This window comes from Hydra vulgaris, chromosome 06, assembly GCF_038396675.1.
Source record: "Hydra vulgaris chromosome 06, alternate assembly HydraT2T_AEP".
NCBI lineage: Eukaryota > Metazoa > Cnidaria > Hydrozoa > Anthoathecata > Hydridae > Hydra > Hydra vulgaris.
In genome coordinates, this window is record NC_088925.1 from 28,590,001 (window position 1) to 28,612,965 (window position 22,965).

Consider the following 22,965-nt stretch of genomic DNA (forward strand, 5'->3'; position numbering starts at 1 on the left):
AAGATGGGTAAATTATTGTTTGCAAGGGAACATATAAAATGGTCATAAGTTTCCATACTTATGACCAGGCCTAATTTAAAAATTTAATTTTTTTTTGTATATATTAATAAAAAATTAATGTTTTATTTTATTAAAAAGTTGTATTACGACTTCAATAAACATATGAATAATATGTAGTAAGTGTTGCATTTTTTATAAATAAATAAAAAGCATTTTTGAAAAGTTTCCATACTTTTGGCCACCACTGTATATATATATACATATATATATATATATATATATATATATATATATATATATATATATATATATATATATATATATATATATATATATATATATATATATATGTATATATATATAGTCTTTATTTTAAGTGTCAATATTATGATATATCTGGCTTGAAAATATGAAATATAATAATGGAGAAAATATTTTTACAATTAATAATGAAAACATATCACCTGGTTTTGATGAAGTCATGGTTGCGATGAAACCTTCTATAAATGCAACTACACTGACAGCTGCCAGAACAAATATACCTTCTTCAATTCATACTAAAATAACAGACTCTAATCTTAAAATTGGATTGTCTCTTAATAAAACTTTTAATTTTGAAAATGAACTTGTTGTTGGACCAGAAAGCCCAGTTTCATTAAGCAGTATGTACTCGTCTCCTTCTATTAGTCCTATTAGGTCTTTGAGTCAGTCAGCAGGATGTAATAAGCTTCATTCAGCAATAAAAAAAGCGCAAATGAATCTTAGTCAAAGTTGTTTTGCAGATTTAGGTGGTAATAAAGCAGGAGATATTGACAGCGAACTTACATGTTTAAATTGGCTTCAAAATGGTAATTTAATAAATGGGTTTACTCCTGGTATGCCTAAAAAAGAGAGTCTACCAGAGGAGGAGGATAACTCCCAAGAGTTAAGAACTACATCTGATGCTACTGAGACTATTAATGATATTGACCAGTCATTAAGAAAACCTGCTTATTCATTTTCAACCCTTATTTTTATGGCTATTGAAAATGCAAAAGACAAACGTTTACCTGTCAAAGATATATATAGATGGATACAAGAAACTTTTCCTTATTTTCAAAAAGCTCCAGTGGGTTGGAAAAATTCAGTGCGCCATAATCTCTCATTAAACAAATCTTTTAAAAAAGTTGACAAGGAGAAAGTATGTTGCTTTTTTAGCTTAAAAATTTTTACTAAATTAATAAAAAAACTTATAAATATAAATTAATGTTGATATTGTGCTCTTTATAATTATTTCAAAATATGTGTTAAGTTAAAAGCCAGAAAATTTTTATAGTGCATTGGTAAAGGTTCTCTTTGGACCATTGATCATGAAGCTAGAGCAGGACTTGTTCAGCAGTTACGAAAAACAACATATCATTCTTATCCTTATGCCCGCCCTTATCCACAAAATTATACAAAGTAAGTTAATTTAACATTCACAGTTAAAAAAACATTTTTACAGTTATCAAGAATTTAACTATTTATAAGTGTTATAAATATAGTTTTATAAAAGCCATAGTTAAATTTTTTATTGAGTCATGTTTTAAATAATGACACTATTTGAGTGACACTTTTTCCCCCTGTCCCTACACCAGTGTATATATATGCTATATGTAAGGCTACAAGGTGCTCCTTTCTATCCTGAAGAAGATGGTTAGAAAATTGTGTAAAAACAAAAAAAGCAATCTTTTTATTATAAAAAAAAAGTTTACGTTCTTGTTTTTTATAGCTTTTTTAATTATATGCATCAAGTATAAAATTATAATTGAAAACCATTTAACTTTTTAGTTTTTATAAAATTGTATTTTTAGTGTTAAGTTTTTTAAAAAACAACACAACAACAAATGTTTTTAAGTTAAAAAATAAATGTTATAGTAGTTATAGTATTTTTATATATAATGCTTTTTCTTACCCTTTAAACTTTTTCTTACCCTTTAAACTTTTTCTTACCTTTTAAACTTTATGACTTTTATTTACTTCTAACTTCACTAATTACACAAAAGTTAAAACAAGGTCAATAGTCCATCTATTATAAACATATTGGACAAGATAATACTAGAAATGTAATGTGTGATGTAAAAATAATATAAAATACTCTTAACAATAATTCCCAATTAAAATCTTTAAATAATATGATGTCATACTTAGTATTGATGTTATGATATTTTACTGATTTTGTAAATTTTATTTATAAAATACTAAATTTGAAAATTCTATTAGTTGTAAAAAACAAAAAATAGAACATTAAATTCATAATGAATTTTGAAAGTTAAAAAAAACTCCAAGTTGATTATAAATGTAGATGATTAATATAGAAAAACTCTAATTTGATTATAAACTTAATAACTTTACAACGCAATTTATTTTAAAAAAAAAATAATGTTTTATATTTCTTCATTTAAATCACATATTTGTCTTCTCTCAGATTCAATATAAAAAAGATTTGCTTGAAGTTTGATAAATAAAATATCATTCAATAAAATTTTATTGAATGATATCTTTTGTTTAATAACCATTTTAAAAATAGTAATTTAAAAAAAAAGTTATTAAAAGGTTTTACCTGTAGTATACATGTTATTAAAACATTATAACATGGAAATCTTTAGAGTTTAATGTAATATATATTAATTTGATTCAATGAAAACCTCTAAAATATATTTGTGCATGTGTGTGTGTATTTGATAATGCATAGTAAATTTTTAAAACTTTGTACATTCTAAGAGAAATAAATTTTCAAGATTTTAAGATCTTTTTAAAACCTTTAGAATTTTAAAAATAAAAAACCAATTTATAAAAATTTATGTTTCAGGTATTTCTCAAAAGATAGGGCAATGTGCAAAAGAGGTATTTCTCATTTTTTCTTAACTGACATTTTCTTTATACAACGTTTAATACAATGTTTGACCGACATTTTCTTCATACAACTTTTCATAACAAACATATTCATTTTTAATTTGACTAACTTGTTATAGTATTAATATTAACAACTTTATCGCTCATAGTTTTTTTTTTTATCGTTCATAGTTTTTTTAATATATACAATTTTGGTTTTGATGTTGCTTTATAACCAGCAACTAAAAAAAGTTTAAAAAAACCTATATATGAAAAGTTTGTTTTTATTACAATGAATTATAAAATTTTTATAAAATTAATATTTAGTAAAATTAAGAAAAATATTTTTTACTTGAGAAAGACTTCTAACCCAGGTATGAAAAAAAACTCTATGTCTGTCCAAATTATGTTCAGGAATATGAAGTGGGTCCTTAAAACATGTAGACCTTAAACTTTCATGCAATAATTTTATATTCTGATGTTAAATTTATTCTACATTAGTGCAAATGAGGCTTTTTGCTGAAGTTAAAATACCAAAGAGAAGAAAAACTTTGATATCCTGAATTTTATTGTAGGTCAGGTTCAAGAAATTTGTTAACCATGAGTGGTTTCAAATGATGGTTATCTTTCCAGTGATATCAAAATTATAAAAATTCAATTCTTAAAAAATTGCTTTAACTCTTCTATGATTTCATGTTTATATAAGATTAATGGAAACCTGTTTAATTGTAAAACTTAACATAAAAAAAATCAGTTTTGTGCATATATACAGTTTTAGTTATAATATTTTGACTTTTTACACATATTAGCTAAATGGTAGCATTCTATATTCCTTTTTTAATATGAACAATTTGTATATAGTAATTTTTATTGATGGTATATACTGTAAACTTTATCATTTTTTAATTTTTTATTTATTTACTACAGTTCAACAACGTATTTTCTTATTTATATATGACATTATGAAAGAATTGTATTTTTTTACAATTGCGTGCTTTTCTAATACTAACCTGTTTTACAGATCAGAATGAGTATTTTTATAATACTACAACTAGTAAGATTACCACCCAAGGTTTAGAGGTTCTTTGTATCCTTACCTACATATAGAACATAACTTATATATATATATATATATATATATATATATATATATATATATATATATATATATATATATATATATATATATATATATATATATATTATATATATATATATATATATGAGTTTTTCTTCCCTCATCGGTTCTTATTAATTAATATTACATATTAATAATTCCTAAATAGTAGTTAGTAATAACTATAATATTTTGATATTGTAAGTTTATATTCTGTTTTACAATATAGAATTATATTTACTATTCATTATTACAAAGAATTGGATAATTAGTTTTAAATATTTTTTTCTGTAAATTTAAAAAATAAAATTTTAAATAGGTTGTTTAGGTAAAATAAGCATCATAATTTAATAATATGATTGTTAATTGGCAATTTTTCTTAATTTTAGGCTTTTTCTTGGTTGGAAATTCTTAAATTTTTTGTGAAAATTGATAGAAATGTTGTATTTCGCAACTATATTTAATTAATATGTATCAGAACAGATTAGAACTCAGATCTATAGTGAATCAACACACTTTTTTAAAAAACTTTTACTAAAATCAAGTTGGCACTGTTAAGCAAAATTGATCTAAAGACTGAAAAATAGTGTTCTTTAGGTTCACTATTAGGAGTAGTTTTAAAAATTATATAAAAAGGAGAAAAGTTTCTTTAAACATTATAAAAACCTAAAGCAAAAATAGTTATAACATCCAAAGCTCTTGTTTAGACAATATGCTGACAAAACCATGCTTATTTCAAATAAAAGAATTCAGATAATTTAAAAATCTCCTTAACTACACCGAGTCGCTGATTAAAATTATCGTATAAAATCCTCTTTTTTTTTTTGCATTCATTCAAAAATTTATTTGTGTATACTACAACGAGAAATTTTATCATTTTTATGAGTTATTTTTTTAAAGTCAGCATTTGGATAAGACATGTCTAGCTACCTATTTTTAATAAAAAGTTTTGATTTCTAATAAAAAGTTAAATTTGTTTAAACATGTCTAATTTAATTTAAGCATGTTAGTTAAATTTAGTTTTAAATAAGATATCCAATTATTGGACTGTGAAAGGTATATATCCTGATGGGATACCCTTAGAATAGTCCTTTTGGGATAACACAAAGGGGTACTACTCGAACAAAATGATACCCTGATGTAACAAAAAGATACCCTGATGTTCTGAGTGGAACTTCTTATGGGGTACCAGTCTTGGATGAAAAGAAGATGTAGGTCTTCTTGTGTTCATACTGTACCATAAGGCGCAAATCCATACTATCGTCAAGACATCCATGAAACACGTATCTATCATATATTTATCATGCTAATAATACAGACCAGATGGTAACTACTTATAAAACAAATAATTCTGCTCCATCACTGATACAGTCTATACTAGTGAGTCCAAATAATCGTATTTTTACGTTATCCGGGTAATCGAGTATTTATTTTTTTAATTACCCGGGTATCCAGGTAAAGGAAAAAAAATTTACCCACACCATGTTGTGTTAATTAAATTTAAAATAAAATGCAACAATTTTAGTTTTAAATCTATTTTTTATTTAAAAAATAATACTTTAAAAATACAAGTTTGTCAACCGTTTCCATTTTCAACTGATTTCGGGTTTTTGTGACAAAAGCTGAAGCTACCGAAAACACTCTTTCACTTACTGTTGACGTTGGTTGTATTGTCAATAATGCTGTAAAAAGTTTTCCAATAGAGTCACCTCGTTTTGAACAATCTTTCTCCCACAACTTTATTTCTTTTTCCAATGTGGATTTTCTCTCATTATTTTCTTTCGGAACAGTCATAATTAATTCAATTGTTTTTTGGAGTTCATCATAATTTGAAACCAAACCATTATTTGAAATTATTTCTTCATTTTCAATTGTTAACTCTGTATCCATCTGTGTGTTTGCAGGATCTTCATTGAACAGCCTTTTGAAGGTTTCTTTAGCCAATAAATGAATAGAATTTTTTTTTAAATAAGTAAAATGGCAGGTAACCTCTGGTTTAGGATAATTTCCAGATTGTAAAAAACGCAAGAGTGATACAACATCCTCATTTCGTCTTTCTTCAATTCTTTTCTTCAAAGCAGTGAACATTTCCATGGCTAACTGCGTATTTGTTTCATTTAGTTTGTTTAGCAAAAAAATGCATACTCCTTCAGCTTTTAAAAGATTATTATTATCTTTACTGAGCTCTTTAACAGCAAGCTCAACCGGTTGTAAAACATGTGATATTTCTTCTAAAACTTTGATATTTTTTTGTGAACATTTTTGCTGACCTAATTCCATTAGAGCCTTTTGTATACAATCGTATATTTTTATGAAACGATTTACCATTGGTATTATTGAGTTCCATCTTGTTTTGCAATCGAGTAGCAATCGTAACTTTTTGCCTTCTTGATCTATTATATGCTTTTCAAGAACACTGCTTCGAACTGAAGAATATTTGAAAAATTTAATAATTTTTCGTGTTTCATCAAGAATTTTGCCAATGTCTTCACGAAAGATTGGTAATTGTCTAACTAAATCATTTTGGAAATTTAAGTTACCATCAAAAGCAAATGCATCAGCTACCTCATCATTTTGTTCGGTAGTTTCAACACAATCATCATCTGCTAAATTTTCATCATATTTTAAATTCTCATCATCTTGGAAATTTGTATCAATTACCGCATCATCATTCGTAATTAAACTCCCACTTTTTTTATAAAATACATCAAGTACAGCAAGATGTATAGCATGGTTGTAGCATAACTGAGAAAATGGTAAAATATTTTTCCCATATTTTACCATGACTGATGCTCCATCATGTGTGGATCCGATGATATCATTATCCATTTCAATTCCATAATCTTTAAGTTTTGCTTTTACCAAATCGATAGTGGCATTTGAATCACAAGAACCTATTATTGCAGATAGACCCAAGACTGCAGGTGGCTTTGTTGCTGAATGAAGAGTGATATTCATGAACCCTCTAACGTTTATATCACTCCATTCATCGACAGTAATACTGAATCTCTCTCCAGATTTTTTTTGCTCTAATAACGACGCCATTAATTCTTCTTTTTTTTCTTTATAAAAATCCATTATATATTTCATTACCGTTGTTTCACTTTTTGGCATTTTATAATTACGACTTGCTACGAAACCCCTAATGGCTTCAGATGAAGTAATTCCTTTGATGCTAAATCCATCTTTTGTCGCACATTTTGCCAATATTTCATTCAATGATTTATGAAATTTATTATTCCATTTCCAACTGATTTTGTGTTTTTCGAAGAAGACGCATCAGTTTTATTTGTGTCGCCCAAATTTCTTTTTTGTAAAGATATGCTATGTAATTTTAAATGATTAATCATTCCAGTAGTATTAGATCCCGGACGTTGAATTATAGATTTGCATATGTTACAAACTGACTCCGATTTCTCTTTTTTTGTCAAATATTTCCATACCTCTGATTTTTTCGAAGACATTTCTGGGTATATGTAAATAAATCACTAAAATAAAAAATCACAACATAAAAATTGAAAATTGAAATTTATACGTATTTAAATATGCATTTATTACTTGAAGATTAGTACATTTTACTCAAAACACTTCACTTACCAAAGGCAGCTATATATAATAGAAAATTAAGTATTTATTTTATTTATTTCACAAATTTTTTTTTAAATATTTCACTTTCTTGCAAATTTTACGTCGTACAACTTCAAATTACAAATGTTATTTATTTTATGTAACTTAGTTAAAAAAAACTTTTGAAACTTAGTTAAAAATCAACGGTTGCTAAGCAACTTTATTATAGAAGTAAAAGAAGAAAAAATGGTAGAATACCGATACTCCATTGATTAATAGTTAAATGAATGTGCAATATTTACATTTTTTTGTTTAAATATTATACTCGATACTCAAAAAAAATATTCCGAGTAGTCGACTACTCGGAACTTGCTTATAAAGTATCAATTACTCGGGTAATCGATAATCGTAATTGGGTTCCCTAGTCTATACATCACATTTATACTCGACACAATATTTCAGTAGCATAGCAATTAATCAATCTTACTTTCTTCGACTATTGTTGTTCCTGTTTATATTTACTACATTTTACTTAGTTCAATTTTTAGTATTTTTCTTCTTAGATGCTCTTTGTTTTCCACTGGAAATCTGTCCTTTTGTACTTTTATCTCACTCTGCTACACTCTTTTTAACTTAAAATGCATCAAAGGCGTTCACTGCTCGGTGCAGCTTCACTAAAATGGATTGCATTTACAAAAAAATTTTAATTAGAAATAGAATCTATACCTGGTACTACCATATACTTATGTATTAAAGAAAATTACTTGCTACCGTAAGCTTATGTATTGAAGAAAATTTTAGGAAGTGTAGTCTGCAAGTATAGCAATGTAAAAACTTATAACTACATGTAAATTTGTAAAGGAAGTTTCAAAATGCAAAGTATTGCAAAACTATTTGTGTACTCTCTGAATAAGTATTTATGGAAGTTGACACCAAGTTGAAAAATATTTTCAAGATTTATCAACCAAGTTTTGATATGAGTGATGTAAGAATATTGCGAGGTTTTTGTAAAATCATTTAGAACAATAAGAAGAAAAAAAGTAACTTATTCATTCATTCATTTTGCCTTAATAAAAATAAAAGTCAAAGCATCTGCTAGAAATAAAGCCTGGGGCTGTTAGATTTTTTCTAAGTTAGATACTTAAAGCTCTTTAAAAAGAGCCTAATTGAGATCCAAAATCTGTGTTGTAAACTTATTGTACAATCCAAAAGATAAAGTAGAATCATAACTTATAAATTTATAGATTAAGAAATTCTATAAAGTTCATTGGGGTCTTTTTGGAAAGATATTTTTGTGTTGGTTATTAATTTTAATTTTATTTTGACAAGAAACTATACAAAGGATTACACTGACTTGAGAATGTAATAGTAACATTCTATCTTTGTACGTAGAAGTGCAATAGATCTTTTATAGTAGACATTAATTCTTCAAAAAAAATCTATGTTCTTGTGACCCTGTTGTAGATGTCCCTCCATTTTTACCAGAGTTGCACCCTGTTTTTTCAACCCAAAGACTATAATCTATGTGACATTGATACAGTAGTTCTAAAGTAGTCCCATTTATATATGAATATGTAATACATATGGTTTTGGTCATATAGTTCAGATTTGTTTTGTGGCTTTTTAGTCTTGTGTAGCAAAATCTCCAGTTTTAGTAGAAATGATACCATCCTCATCAACTAGTTTTTTATACAGCATTATGTTTCTTTTGATGGTCGATCAATTTGGAATCCTTCACTAACTCTCTCATCAATCTGTCCATTCAGTAGTTTTTGTTTTACAAAGTATACAATCTGCACCTCCTAGTCTGCTGATGAGTCATTTAAATTTTAAATCCTTTATTTTATCTTGAATATAAATTTTAACAACACATTCCTTTGGAAATTCTCATGCGTTATCAGTAGTTAGGACAATAAGATTTTGATTAGTTTCTGCTTCTCTCATCAAAAACACAGAATGTAACAATCTTGATGCATTTGTTGAATAATTTTACCACATTGTCATGTTTTTACTATTAGTTTCAAAGTATTAGTTTCAAAGGAATAAGACCATATTGAAACATTTGATTTGCTTTCAATCATTTTTTTTTTGATTTCATTGATGCTTGTTGTCCTGCTGCATCACAATCATCTTTAAAACACATTTGATATTCATCACCATCTACTGGAATAAAAGAATCTTTAATTATATTCAAAACAGAATCATTTATCATTCTTACAAGTTCTTTATATTGAAAAGAAACACCTTTTGCATCCAAACATGACTAATTGTAGGACAGAGTTTTTCTTCCTTCAAGTAAATTTCTTGGTTGTTGGAAATAAATGCCTATTGAAACAAAAAGAAATCTTAATTTCCTCATTTGCTCCTTACTAAGTGTAAAGGAATGCGTGGTTCTGTTAGGTAAGCGTCTTCTGCTTCATAAATAATATCTTTTAATGCTTGTAAAAGTATAAATACATATCTATTTTTCTTGAAATATTTTTCTTTTAGGCATTTATAACATTTCCATGCTTTTTCACACACAAACTCCTGTGAATTAACTGATAGTTGGACTTAACAGCTTTGTCAGCTTTAATAAATTGTGTAAAAAAATCTATTTCAGTAAAGTATTTTACAATTTATCTTCCTTCACTACATTAATTTTTTAGGTATCTCTACTTATGGTGAAACACTAACAAAGTAAAATCAAATGAATAATTATTTTTCTAATGTATGCCATAGTAGAGGCAAGTTAGCACTTTTAAAACTTAAGATTTAATCTGGTTTTTTGTTATAAAACAACACAAATTTACAACAAAATTACCTAGTTAAGTTTGAAAAACTCCACATACAAAAAAAAGTTAACTAAAATAAATTACACATTTTAAATTAGTTTTTTCAAAAATATATTTGATATCAAATTAAAAAAAACTTATACAAGCTGTTTACAGAGCTGAGCATCGCTACCAAATATTTGAAAGCGCTCCCGCTACCTTCCGTATCTTTGGTAACCAGAAACCGCTACCATTCTTCTGCTACTTTATCAAACTTTATAATTATAAGTGCTAGTCCACAACTAGTTCGCTACCTAAAAAAATATTTTAATTTTAAAAAAGAAAAAGAAAAAAAATATCAAAAACTTAACTCGTGTTGAGTTTTTGATATCATATGGAATGATATAAAGTGACATTTTTTTAAAATTGTTTTTACGCTTTTTTTTAGTGTTTTACACTAAATTTAAATATACTAAGTGTTGCTTATTTTTTATAAGGAAATTGCAACTTACATTGATATTGCCAGCATTCATCTGGTGAGTCTCGTTAGATTCTGGCATAAAATCTAATTTTTTAATGTTGATGATGTGCAAAAAGTCCAAAGTCATGTCAAGTCTCAATCTTTTTATTCTATCTGTTGTATCATCCACTGTGATATATTCATGGAAGATGTAGCTGACAACTGGCAGCTTGTGATAAGGATGCGCAAAAGAATGGAAACATCGTTCAAATGTAAACCTTAGAGAATATTTAGATCTTATTCATATGCAACAAAACATATTCTTGGATTGATATTTTAACACATCATAAGCTAATTTCAAACTAGTGATCGCTGGTGTCACCAACCTCAGGGATGCCTCCTATTTTAGGCATTCCATATCTCATACGTCTTTGCAGTTGGCTTTAAAAACAATGGCCTTGAATTCAAATTTAAATTTAGCAATATCTAGGTATCTTTACAAACCAGCAAGTTGATTGTCTGAGCTGAACAACAACAATTTTGGTAGAATGATATCATCATTGCAACTTTCTAGAAATTTCCTTCAAAAAGAAAGGCGCTATGTTGATCAGTTCAGGATCCCCCCTCTCTCTTTATTTTTTCTACTCTGCTAAAAAACTGGTTAAAAGTATAACATAATTTGAACTATTGTTTGCAGATATTGCATAAACCTGAGGATTAAAAAAATCTAATTAAAATACCAAATTTCAATTGAATACAACACTTTTAAATTTGCAAAATATTTTCTGGAACTAGAAACAGATAAATATCTGAATGATAGAAAAATCTAGATTAATGCATATGTATGTATAATATAAATAATACATCAAGTTTTTTTCTATAATTAGACATTCATCCCTATTTACTAATAGTTCTAGAAGTGTAGTGCATGCCCTAATACTTGATTGAATCAGCAAGCACACTCATCTACCAATAAGTTTGTCCTAATCAGTTTGAACTTACCTGATACATACATACATACATACATACATACATACATACATACATACATACATACATACATACATACATACATACATACATACATATATACACACACAAACACCAATTAAACACATGTATAAAAATATACCTTTTTTTTTTAATGTTAATTCACCTCCTCAAAGCCGAGAAGCCTACTGCAGTCGAGGAGGCTACTTTAGTTGTGGTTACAACCCTCTCTCAACTCTATAACTCTGAAACATGAACCTTGATGAACAAGAATGCTGGGCTGAGAAATAAGTTGATAAATATATAAGCATAGAATATGCTGTTGACCCAGAATTCAGTATAATTAGTATTCAGTTTTCCAATAAGCATCTTGAGAAATTGGAATATTTATTAGTTTAAATATTGAACTAAAAAGTTAAAGAAAGTTGTACAGTTTAATTCTTTGAACTAGAGTTGTAACAACTTTAAATTGAAAAGGTTGAACTTATTTTGCATAACAAGCCTTTGATTCTCAAAATTCAACTTAAACTTTGATTCTTAAAATTCAACAGTCAAAATTGGTGTTATCGTGTATTGACCAAAGTTTTCAAAATATTTATAAGTTAAAACAGATTTTTTTTAATATATTGTGTTATTATTTCAACAGGATTATTCAGACTCCTGAACTTTTTCTAGAAACATTTTAGCTATAGTTTTTGGTGGGAAGTATTTATGTTGAACATTTTGGTTGTAAAACTTGCACACACCAATAACTATTAGAATTATAGTTTATCAATATTAATCTGCCCCAGCTTACTTTACAAATTACTTATTCAAAATTAAAAAAAAAAAATTATTTACAGTTTTTTTTTTAAAAAAAACTGTAAATAATTTTTTTCAAAAAAAAAAGTTTTTAATTATTTTGAACTTTTAGATTCTGCTGGAAGATTTGTGGCCAATAGAGGTAATGATATTTATTATCTCCTTTTTTTAATTTTTTAATTATTTGCTAAATTGTAGTTATTGATAGATTTTTAATTTTTTAAAAAGACGATGCTGAGTTTGATGCAGCTGCTATTATGTGTTCACTTAGTGCACCATCTCTTTTTCGTTACATGGAGCGTAAGTGTTATCATTTACATTAATTATTACCTAACACAACATTTTTTAGAAGAATTTTGCTTTGGTACTGAGATTTAGTCAAAAGCAAATACTATGGCTTTTATTTTTCAAATATTTACTAAAAGTATATTCTACTTATAATTCATTCTAGCTATTTTTGCTGAGTTATGAGTTGTTTTATTTATTGATGTAATATTTGTATACAAAATGTTTTGCAATATAAGATTTTATTGTAAAACGTTTTATATACAAATTAATCTTATCAAAATTTTTTCAAAGCTTAATCAATCATATATATTCTGAAAATAAATTTTCATGGATATTTATAAATAGAGTTAAAATACTAATCTCAAGTAAACACCTAATAAAAAATTATATATATATATATATATATATATATATATATATATATATATACATATATATGTATATATTTATATAATATATACTGTATATATATAATGTATATATTTAGGTATAAATTTATCCAATTATATGTATATATTTATATATATATATATATATATATATATATATATATATATACACATATATATATATATAAAATCATAGTAATGATGATAATAATATTAATAATAATAATAACAATAGTTATAATAACTACAGTGGAAAGAAAATATATTATATATATAGTAAAGATACTAATAATAATCTTAATTTTCACAACATAATTAAAATAGCAATGACAAACTAACAAAATACAACAACAACAATATTAATTACAAAAAATTATGTCATTATTTAATAATATTTACAGTTTATCAGTGTAAAATAAAAACTGCCTTTTAAAGTAAAAAGTTTAAAAACCTTTATGTAAGATAAAAAAATGTGGCAAAAAATAACGATTAAGACAGTCATGTTTTATGTTGTGTCAAATAAAATCTTTTTTTATTAGTAACTTGAAATGATATTTAATAATGATATTGTGTGCTGAACAGTGTGGAGACTTCATTTAAATTTAAGACTACATAGAATAGAAGAAGAATAATAAAAGATACTTCAAAAAGATGTAGAAGATACTAAACATCAAAAGCAACTTTGTAGAAAGTTGAAATGTAGAAGATACTAAACATCAAGAGCAACTGTGTAGAAAGTTGAAATGGTAGAAGAGTTAAATTAAGCATTAGTTTTTACATACTTTGACATGCTCTAGAGCAGGAAGAGGAATTATTGGATTTTTGTTGGAATATGTACCATGTATACAATAATATTACAAAAAATCTTAAATATTTTAGTTTATTTTTTTGTAATAAACATCTAGAATGTCTAAATGGACTTAGGCTAAACACTTTTTTCTATTTTTATTGAACAAATCCTCTTGAATAATTTTTTTTTGTTTTTTTGTAATGTGCATATAAAATATATAAAACACTTAAATGGGCAAATACCTCTTCAATACCAATTAATTTCTTCTCAATTTATATACCTAATACCTCCTCAATTTTACTCTTTCTTCTAATTTATGACTCTTAACACTTTGATTGTGTTTTTAAAAAGCTTTTTTTATAGTTGCAAGACAAATGCTCTTAATAAAAAATATTTGAGTGACACATCATAATATCTGGCAATCTCATCAGCCAACATTGCTTAGCTAGCCTCAAAGTGTTTTCAAATTCTTTAGGTACTCTCATGCTCATGGTTGTCTATAAATAGTTAAACATCACCTTATAAACACCACCTTTTTAACAGTATAAACGCCACCTATAGTCTATGGAGTGATACCTTAATAAAGTAAGCTAATAAAACAAAGACAAACAAATTCAAAAAAGAAATAAAGATAGTAAAATTAAAAAAAAAGATATTAAGAACTTAAAAAAAAAGATTTCAAAAAATCAATAAAAACAAGAACAATAATAATTAAAAAACAAGACTATTAACAGAAAAAGAGAATGATTGGACAAGGTGACATGAGAGAGAATGAATGAATGAGATAGCATAACAATATATAATCAGAAGGATGATTTTTTTTCATTAACTTTAATTTTTGGTGGTAGAAAAATCTGCGCCATATTTGTATATTATAAGGGTTCTTTTTTCTTTTTATTTTCCATTTTCAAACTAGTTGCAAAAAAAAAATTTTAGCTTAGCATTGTTGTTTTTTTTTTCTCATTTATTATCTGTTTTTAAATTTTTTAATTATATTGTAATGTTTTCCGTGTTTTCACTTTTTTTTTCTTAAGAAATTTTCTTCTATAAATCTTTTTTTTTCCTTATTTATTTCTTTTTCTCCTTATTGCCGTTAAATAAACACTTCCGCTATTTGAAATGTTGTTGCTAAGGTAGAAGATGCAATATTAAAATGTGCATAATAAGTTTTTTTATTTTTTTAAAATAAAGTAACTATAGATTCTATTTGACAGACAATCAATAAAAACAGACTTTTAAATAAAAAAAAAATGAATTGAAAAATAAAAATTGATATAAAAAAAATTGAAATAGTTATGAGCGACATTTGTTTAAAATGAAGATTAAGTTATGAAAAACAATATCCACCTAATTTGTTTATAAAATGTGTTATAAAAATTGTAGAACCCAGTAAACACTGTATACATACATATATTCTTCAATATATTTTTTGTTGTTTCTACTAGAGCGTTCTAAGCTAAGCTTAGATAAACAATCAAGTGCAGAACTATTACAAAAATGGAGAACATTTATTGAGCCAGGTGATTGGCAAGATGATGCAGCTTGGTAATTAATTTGTATTTAAACAACTATATTAACAACTATATATAGAAACATAAATATATAGAAATATATAGAAAACTACATATAGAAATATAAATTTGTATCTATATATATTATATATGGATAAATTTGTATCTATATATATTATATATGGATAAATTTGTATCTATATATATTATATATAAATACAAATTCATATATATATATATATATATATATATATATATATATATATATATATATATATATATATATATATATATATATATATATATATATATATATACACATACATACATACATACATACATACATACATACATACATACATACATACATATATATATATATATATATATATATATATATATATATATATATATATATATATATTTATATAAATAAATATAAAGTTTTTTAAAAGCATATCATTTGGGTCTCAAAAGAAGTGAAATTTTATAAAAATTTCAAAAATAATAATCATTTTATATAAAGATTACTAGTTTAAATTTTATGGTTAAAAAACTATCGTTATTTAACAAAAAATAAAGAAGCGCATATTTTCATAGTTTTTTTAAATAAACTTTTTTAATTTGTGCTTCCATATATTTTTTATTATTTTTGAAATTTTACAAAATTTCACTTCTTTTAAGGCCCAACATAATATACTTTTAAAGAACTTTTTTTTTTTAAATATTAGGGACCCTTCTGGTGTTTAAAGGTCTTGAGCGACCCCTAAAAAAAATTTTTAATTTAGTATTAATTTATTACATAGAACACATTAGGGGCACCATCAGACATTTTCAAAAAGTATTGGTTTGTAAGCAACCCTAATATATATTTATTAAGGTAATGACAACTTTGTTTTCTTGTATCATGATATATCGAGCTTTTATTTAAAATTATATAACGTTTTATATTTAAGATGATCTAGTAAAAATAAACAGCACAAAATAACTTTAAATATTTTATTTATCAGTTTTAGAGGTCATTGTAAGCAAATACAAAATAGAATAATGCTTTAGAGTCATTAAATACAAGAAATTCTTCATAATAATATCAAGGATAGGGTAAATCTTAGACAAAGTTTGTCTTTGATGATAGAGGTGTCATTGTCGTCTATGAAACGAATGAACAGATTCTACGCAGCCTGCTCTAGGTTTCAGCCATCATAATAAACAAAAAAAGGGCCAGAATTGCTCAAATATTCCAGCGTGCATAGCTGATGTTTCGAATCAGATGAAACTTCATTCTTCTTAAGTTATTAGTATAAGACAAGTATGAGAATGCAAATTGTGTAAAACTTTCAGGATTTCAGCTATAATTTAGGCGAAATTTTAGTTTTGCTTAAATTTAAAAATAGTTATCTTTTGATAATATCGACTGTAATTTCAGTTTGTTTTGTAGTTGAAATACCAACTTTTTATTTTTCAATTAAATGAAATAAATTATAGCAAAAAATATGAACCTTTATCATACTAAAATAGGAAAAATAAGTTTAAAAAAAAAATTTAATAAATGTCATATATTGCAGACTTAACAACTTTGCATTTATTGAACTTTTAAATTTATTTAAAAAAACTTATTTTTTCTTTTTTTGTACAGTAAAAGTTTATATTTTCGGAAAATATTTATTACTATATTTTGTTTTATTTTTAATAGTATGATCAATTGCTCAAAGAAAAAGTGCTCTTTTTGGAATCATTGTATTGTTTTAGCAGTCGAATAAAAATATGAAATTTGATTCATGATGCAAAAATATCTAGAAGTTTAGGCTTCAATCAGTCGACAGTCTAATGTGTAAACCTGTTAAATGTGTAATCTTTACAACTAGTAAAAAAAAAGTTCACTACTGTGCAACAGCAATCAAGCTTATAGTAGGAAAGTGTAGAAAACTATGTTAATTATGAAAGTTATGTGCAATAGAAAACAGAAAATATTGACAGATTTGGGCTGAGAAACAAGTCTTTTGAAGATGTGATAAAAATGCTTTCTAAAAATGATGCATGCATCAATAGCTGCATTCCTATTGTAACAAAAATTTTGGCCACCCTTGACAGCCATTATTGGAACTGGTGAAAAATCAACACTTGATGAGTTTCTTGATTCACAAATTGCCCCATTATGTTTTGAATTTTATAAGAACTATGAGAAAATAATTTAACAGACTCTCAAAAAAACTGATTCTCAAAGATTGCTAAAAAGAACTTTACTCTACCACCAACATCAATTAATGTTGACAAACTTCAATTGCTGGAAATGTTTTGACAAATTAACGACATTAATTATTGTCTTCTATTTTGAAAAAGATTTTATTTTGTATAAAAAAATTTTTAATGATCAATTCTTAGTATAATTAACTTCTTACACTAAACTGGCATAAAATCAAAAATTGAATGTTTTATATATTTTTTCAAATCTTTTATATATATTGTGCACAAAGAAGTACTAGATGGTTGGAGATTTAATCTATGGAACTTCTTGATGATAAGGTGAAGAATCAAATCTTTATCAGTTGTACTTAGTGCAACTGATAAAGATTTTTTTTGCACAACATTTGCTATTCATCTTAATCATATCAAACAGTTTAATGCATCAAAGTTGTTCTTCTTTTGCAGCGTCTTTCAGAAGTTTTGCTAGATTTGCATAAATGTTTTGACCAGATACATGTAAAAAAGTCAATATTTTGCTCTGAGATATAAAGCTTTAAGATTCATAGCAGTTACACCGATTTTCTTTTTCCATTCTTTATGCAACAATTTCAAGAAATTTTTAGTGTCCGATTGCATATTTTTTCTTTACTGAAACAATATTATATCCACAGTTTTACATATACAGCATTACACTTATAACTCTATAATTATCAATATAACTCACTAAATAATATAAAATCTTTTTTTAATGAATTTTTGAAAATGTGTATTTTTAAGCAATACTTTTTATCATTAGGCAATATTATTTTTGACACCAATTTTCATTAATTCAAATCAACCAACTGTCAAGCAGTAAGAGACCAGTGTTTATATTTGTCCAGGGCCGGTTTGTGATCAGGCTGCATAAACATTTATACATCCTAAAGTATATTTTTTTATTCAAAATTCATGTTATATTTTGTATATATATGCATATGTAAACATTATTATGATCGACATCGTTATCATGATCATCATCATCATCAGGCTTTAGCCTTCCTCTTTTATGCTGTTTCTCTAACATAAACAATCTAGAGCATTTTCTTAACTAAAGCTCATTCATACAATATGTAAGGCACTCTCTTCAAGTTTTCTTACTTCTACTACTACCATTTTCTCCTGAAGCTGCTACCTCTCTACATGCTGATACTTATATCACTTTAGTCTTTTCTAACAAACATTGTTCAATACAACGTTTTTTTTTCTAATCTAAGATTATGCCTCCTTTTCTTGTCTTGCTAGAGTCACACCACACATCCATCTGATCTTTCTTGTCTTGCTAGAGTCATGCCACACATCCATCTGATCATCTTCTCTTTCAGTAAATACTGCACCATATAAATACTAATGTTTATATAAACATGAAAGGATATTGTATGCTAGCATTTAAATATATAGCAAACGTTTATATCCATAATATGTATGCATAAATGGCATTGTGGAAGCTTTTATTTCTTCTGGAAAAAAAGTTCGGAAGTTTTTATTCCTTCTCTTCAATTTTAAGTCAAGCCTCATCCTACTTCACATTTTTCACCATCTTGAGCAGTTGCTTTATTAAAAATTAATCATTTTTTTCATCTTTTTTACATCTCTCTTAAGAACAAATGTCCTTTTATTATTCCAAGAAGCCAATGTAAAAATGCCCTGTCTGTTGTTAAGCTCTGTTACTCTCAGTTTACTAAACCTTGTATCATATCTCAGATGTTAGGTTCAAGAGCTTTTGGTTAGTCTTCAACAGTGTCATTAACTAAAGTAAGTTTGACATTTAATCTCTAATTCATGGGTCTGGTTTTTTTACTTCTGCCCAGAATAAGGCAGAGTTATTTGCAAAGAAATCTTACTCTAATTTGACTCTTGAATCTTCCTGCCAGACTGAACCTTCCTGCCAGTTAAACAGATTAACTCATTGTTAAACATCCAAATCACTTTGGCTTCTATACTAAAATTAATTCTCAATTAAACATTTCTACAGCTTGTGCTCCAGACAAGATTTCCATCATAGTATTAAAAAAGTTTTTTCCAGAACTCTCTTCAATTTTTGCTAAACTTTTAAAAAGTGCTAAATAAGTGATTCCAATTTTTCAAAACTCTAGAAAACACTTTAACCTCTATAACGATCCTACAATTAGTCTTCATTTTGTTATTATTTTCTTTATATAAAGCTTTTGAGATTATTAAACTATTTCTTTCTAACTGCAGTATTAACTTTATTCTTGAAGGCCTACACTCTTCTTTATTTCAAGTAACTATTTGTGTACCAACTTTATACTCTTGTCTTCACAAAAAATCTTCATAATTTAATTGGTTAAAACAAGCAGATGATTTTAAATTTGATCTCACTTTTGTAACAACCTAAGGCTTGCAGTGGCATATGGATTTAAATTCTGGACTTAAAATCCACAATTTTTGTTAGACAATAAAACTCATTTATCTACTGCAAAAAAATATTGCAATATTGTTGGCGTTTCTATATTGACGAATAACAACCCTCTTACTCTCAGGCCAAGTCTAAAAGCACATGGTAAATGTAATTAGACCTGTTTTATCTGCCAAGTTTGAGCCAATCTCCCATTGTTGTAAGGTTGCATTTCTTTCTTTTTTCTACAAATACTATCATGATCAATGCTCAAACGCGCTATCATCTCTATTACGATAAACCAAAACTCTTTCTTTCTTGGCTTCTTATTCAACAAGTTACATCTTTTTATTGTATCTGTCCTTTCATGCTATAAAAACTTATTAATCCAGTTTTTTTCCTTGTGTGTGTGTGTGTATATATATATATATATATATATATATATATATATATATATATATATATATATATATATATATATATATATATATATATATATATATATATATATATATATATATATATATATATATATATATATATATATATATATATATATAAATTAGTAAAAAACACTTATCTAACTTTTATCTTCGACTTGAAGTTTCACCATTGCTGGATCATCAGGAAGAGTTACTAAATCTCAAAAAAAATTCAATTTATAGAAAAAAATATTTTACAGGAAGTTATAAATTATTATAAAAAAATTTTAATTACTATTATTTAATTACTAAAGTTAGATAAGTGTTTTTTACTAATTTATTATTGCTCTGTTCTTTAAGAACATTGAGCACTCTATTTGTAAAATACACTAACATAATTTACATAATTTACATATATATATATATATATATATATATATATATATATATATATATATATATATATATATATATATATATATATATATATATATATATATATATATATATATATATATATATATATATATATATATATATATGTATATATATATATATATATATGATATATATATATATATATATATATATATATATATATATATATATATATATATATATATATATATATATATATATATATATAGACACACATATTGTTAAATGAAAAATTTTTGTTAAGTGATTTTCTACTAATTTATTATTGTTCTGTTCTTTTAAGAACATTGAGCACTCTATTTTGTAAAATACTTTTTAAAATTGTTCAAATTATATATATATATATATATATATATATATATATATATATATATATATATATATATATATATATATATATATATATATATATTAATTGTTTCATAAATCTCTTAGGGAAAACAACAAAAGTTATTCAGTAGATAACTTTCTTGACGAAGTTCATAAAAAGTTGTATGGAAAGCGAAAAACCAAAATAAATGAAAGAGATAATGATGATGGCATTGACTCTAGCCTTGATGAAGAATATGAATTTTGCAATTCAGATGACGATTTATCAGAAGATGATGAGATGACAAAGAACATGAAAAGACTTGTCGATAAAGAGATTGACTACGATCTTGGAGATTCTGGTTATTCTGAAAATTTATTTACGCTAGATCACTCATACTCAAAACCAATAAACAGTCTTATTCTACCATGTTTTAAACGTGAATCTACCGGAGTTGCTGCATTATTACATTTAGCAAACGCTGCAGCAATGCAGCTCAAGCATCAAAGTTGCGGTCCAAAGATCACTAAAGAACAATCTACGCTAACAGAATTTAACGATAACAATCAAATGATAGATGCCGATTTGGACTTTACAATAGAATCAAAATTTAGTGGCTTGGTTGAACTTGTTAATTAACTGTATTTGTGTTCTTTCTAGTTTTGACGATGCTGCTATTTTTGTATAATAAAATAATATTTTTTGCTGACGTAGTTTTGAATTGACATATTTTATAAAATTTATTATATAACGAATTCGTACACCTAACACATTATATATTCATTTAATAAAAGATTTGTCATACGTGTTATGTATTTATTCTTGTATTTTGAATAAGCTTGGAGAATAGCTTTTAGTATAAAAATTACTTTTACTGGTATTTATAAAAAACCTTATGTTCGCATTCGATTTTTCAGAGTTGCGTTTCATAATTTTTTTTTATTACTCCAGGTTTAGAAAAAGAAATGATATTGATATACGTTTTCCGTGTTTTCAATGTTATTAGTTTTTTTTTTTTTTTTTAATACTTATATTTTAAGAATTTTATTTGGATTTTGCTTGGTTTAAAGACATAATATTTTTTCTGTATATTTATTTTCATAATATTATCGATATTATCAAAAAAAACAAGTTTTTTATTTTTATTTATAAAAGCATGTCATTACGTAAATATTTTATTACGTTTAACGAACTCCAGAAAGTATTATTATAATCAAAATAAAATTTGCTGTATAAACTATACGACAATTTTTTCTATAGAATGTTTTATTAAATTGAGCAGTGACGCTATTATTTGATGTGGATTGCAGGGAGTCGATAACTAAGGAATTAATACCAGGATATATATATATATATATATATATTATATATATATATATATATATATATATATATATATATGTATATATATATATATATATATATATATATATATATATATATATATATATATATATATATATATATATATATATATATATATATATAAAGTAGTTTTAAGTGATAACAAGCACGAAAAATTATAAGTAGCTTGACTATTTTAGAGACATTCATAAGTATTCAATTTTTACGACAATAAGTAGCCACAACTCAAAATTTGATAAAAAAAATTTTTAAGACGTAAATAATTATTAATCAGTGTTTTAGTCAGTTTTTATTGAGTAGATGATAACCTGACATCTAGTAATTTTTATTAC

The 22,965-nt window shown here is 25.3% G+C and overlaps 1 protein-coding gene across 1 annotated transcript; it reads left to right on the forward strand.

Annotated features, from left to right (window-relative positions):
• Positions 1-362: 362 nt before the first annotated feature.
• Positions 363-22,508, forward strand: LOC101234582 (forkhead box protein N2). Its single transcript, XM_065799801.1, has 7 exons — positions 363-1,180; positions 1,316-1,440; positions 2,831-2,865; positions 12,654-12,683; positions 12,770-12,841; positions 15,454-15,553; positions 21,394-22,508. Exons 1-7 carry the CDS (start codon positions 410-412, stop codon positions 21,905-21,907), a joined length of 1,647 nt encoding a protein of 548 aa, XP_065655873.1. The 5' UTR covers positions 363-409; the 3' UTR covers positions 21,908-22,508.
• Positions 22,509-22,965: the final 457 nt, after the last annotated feature.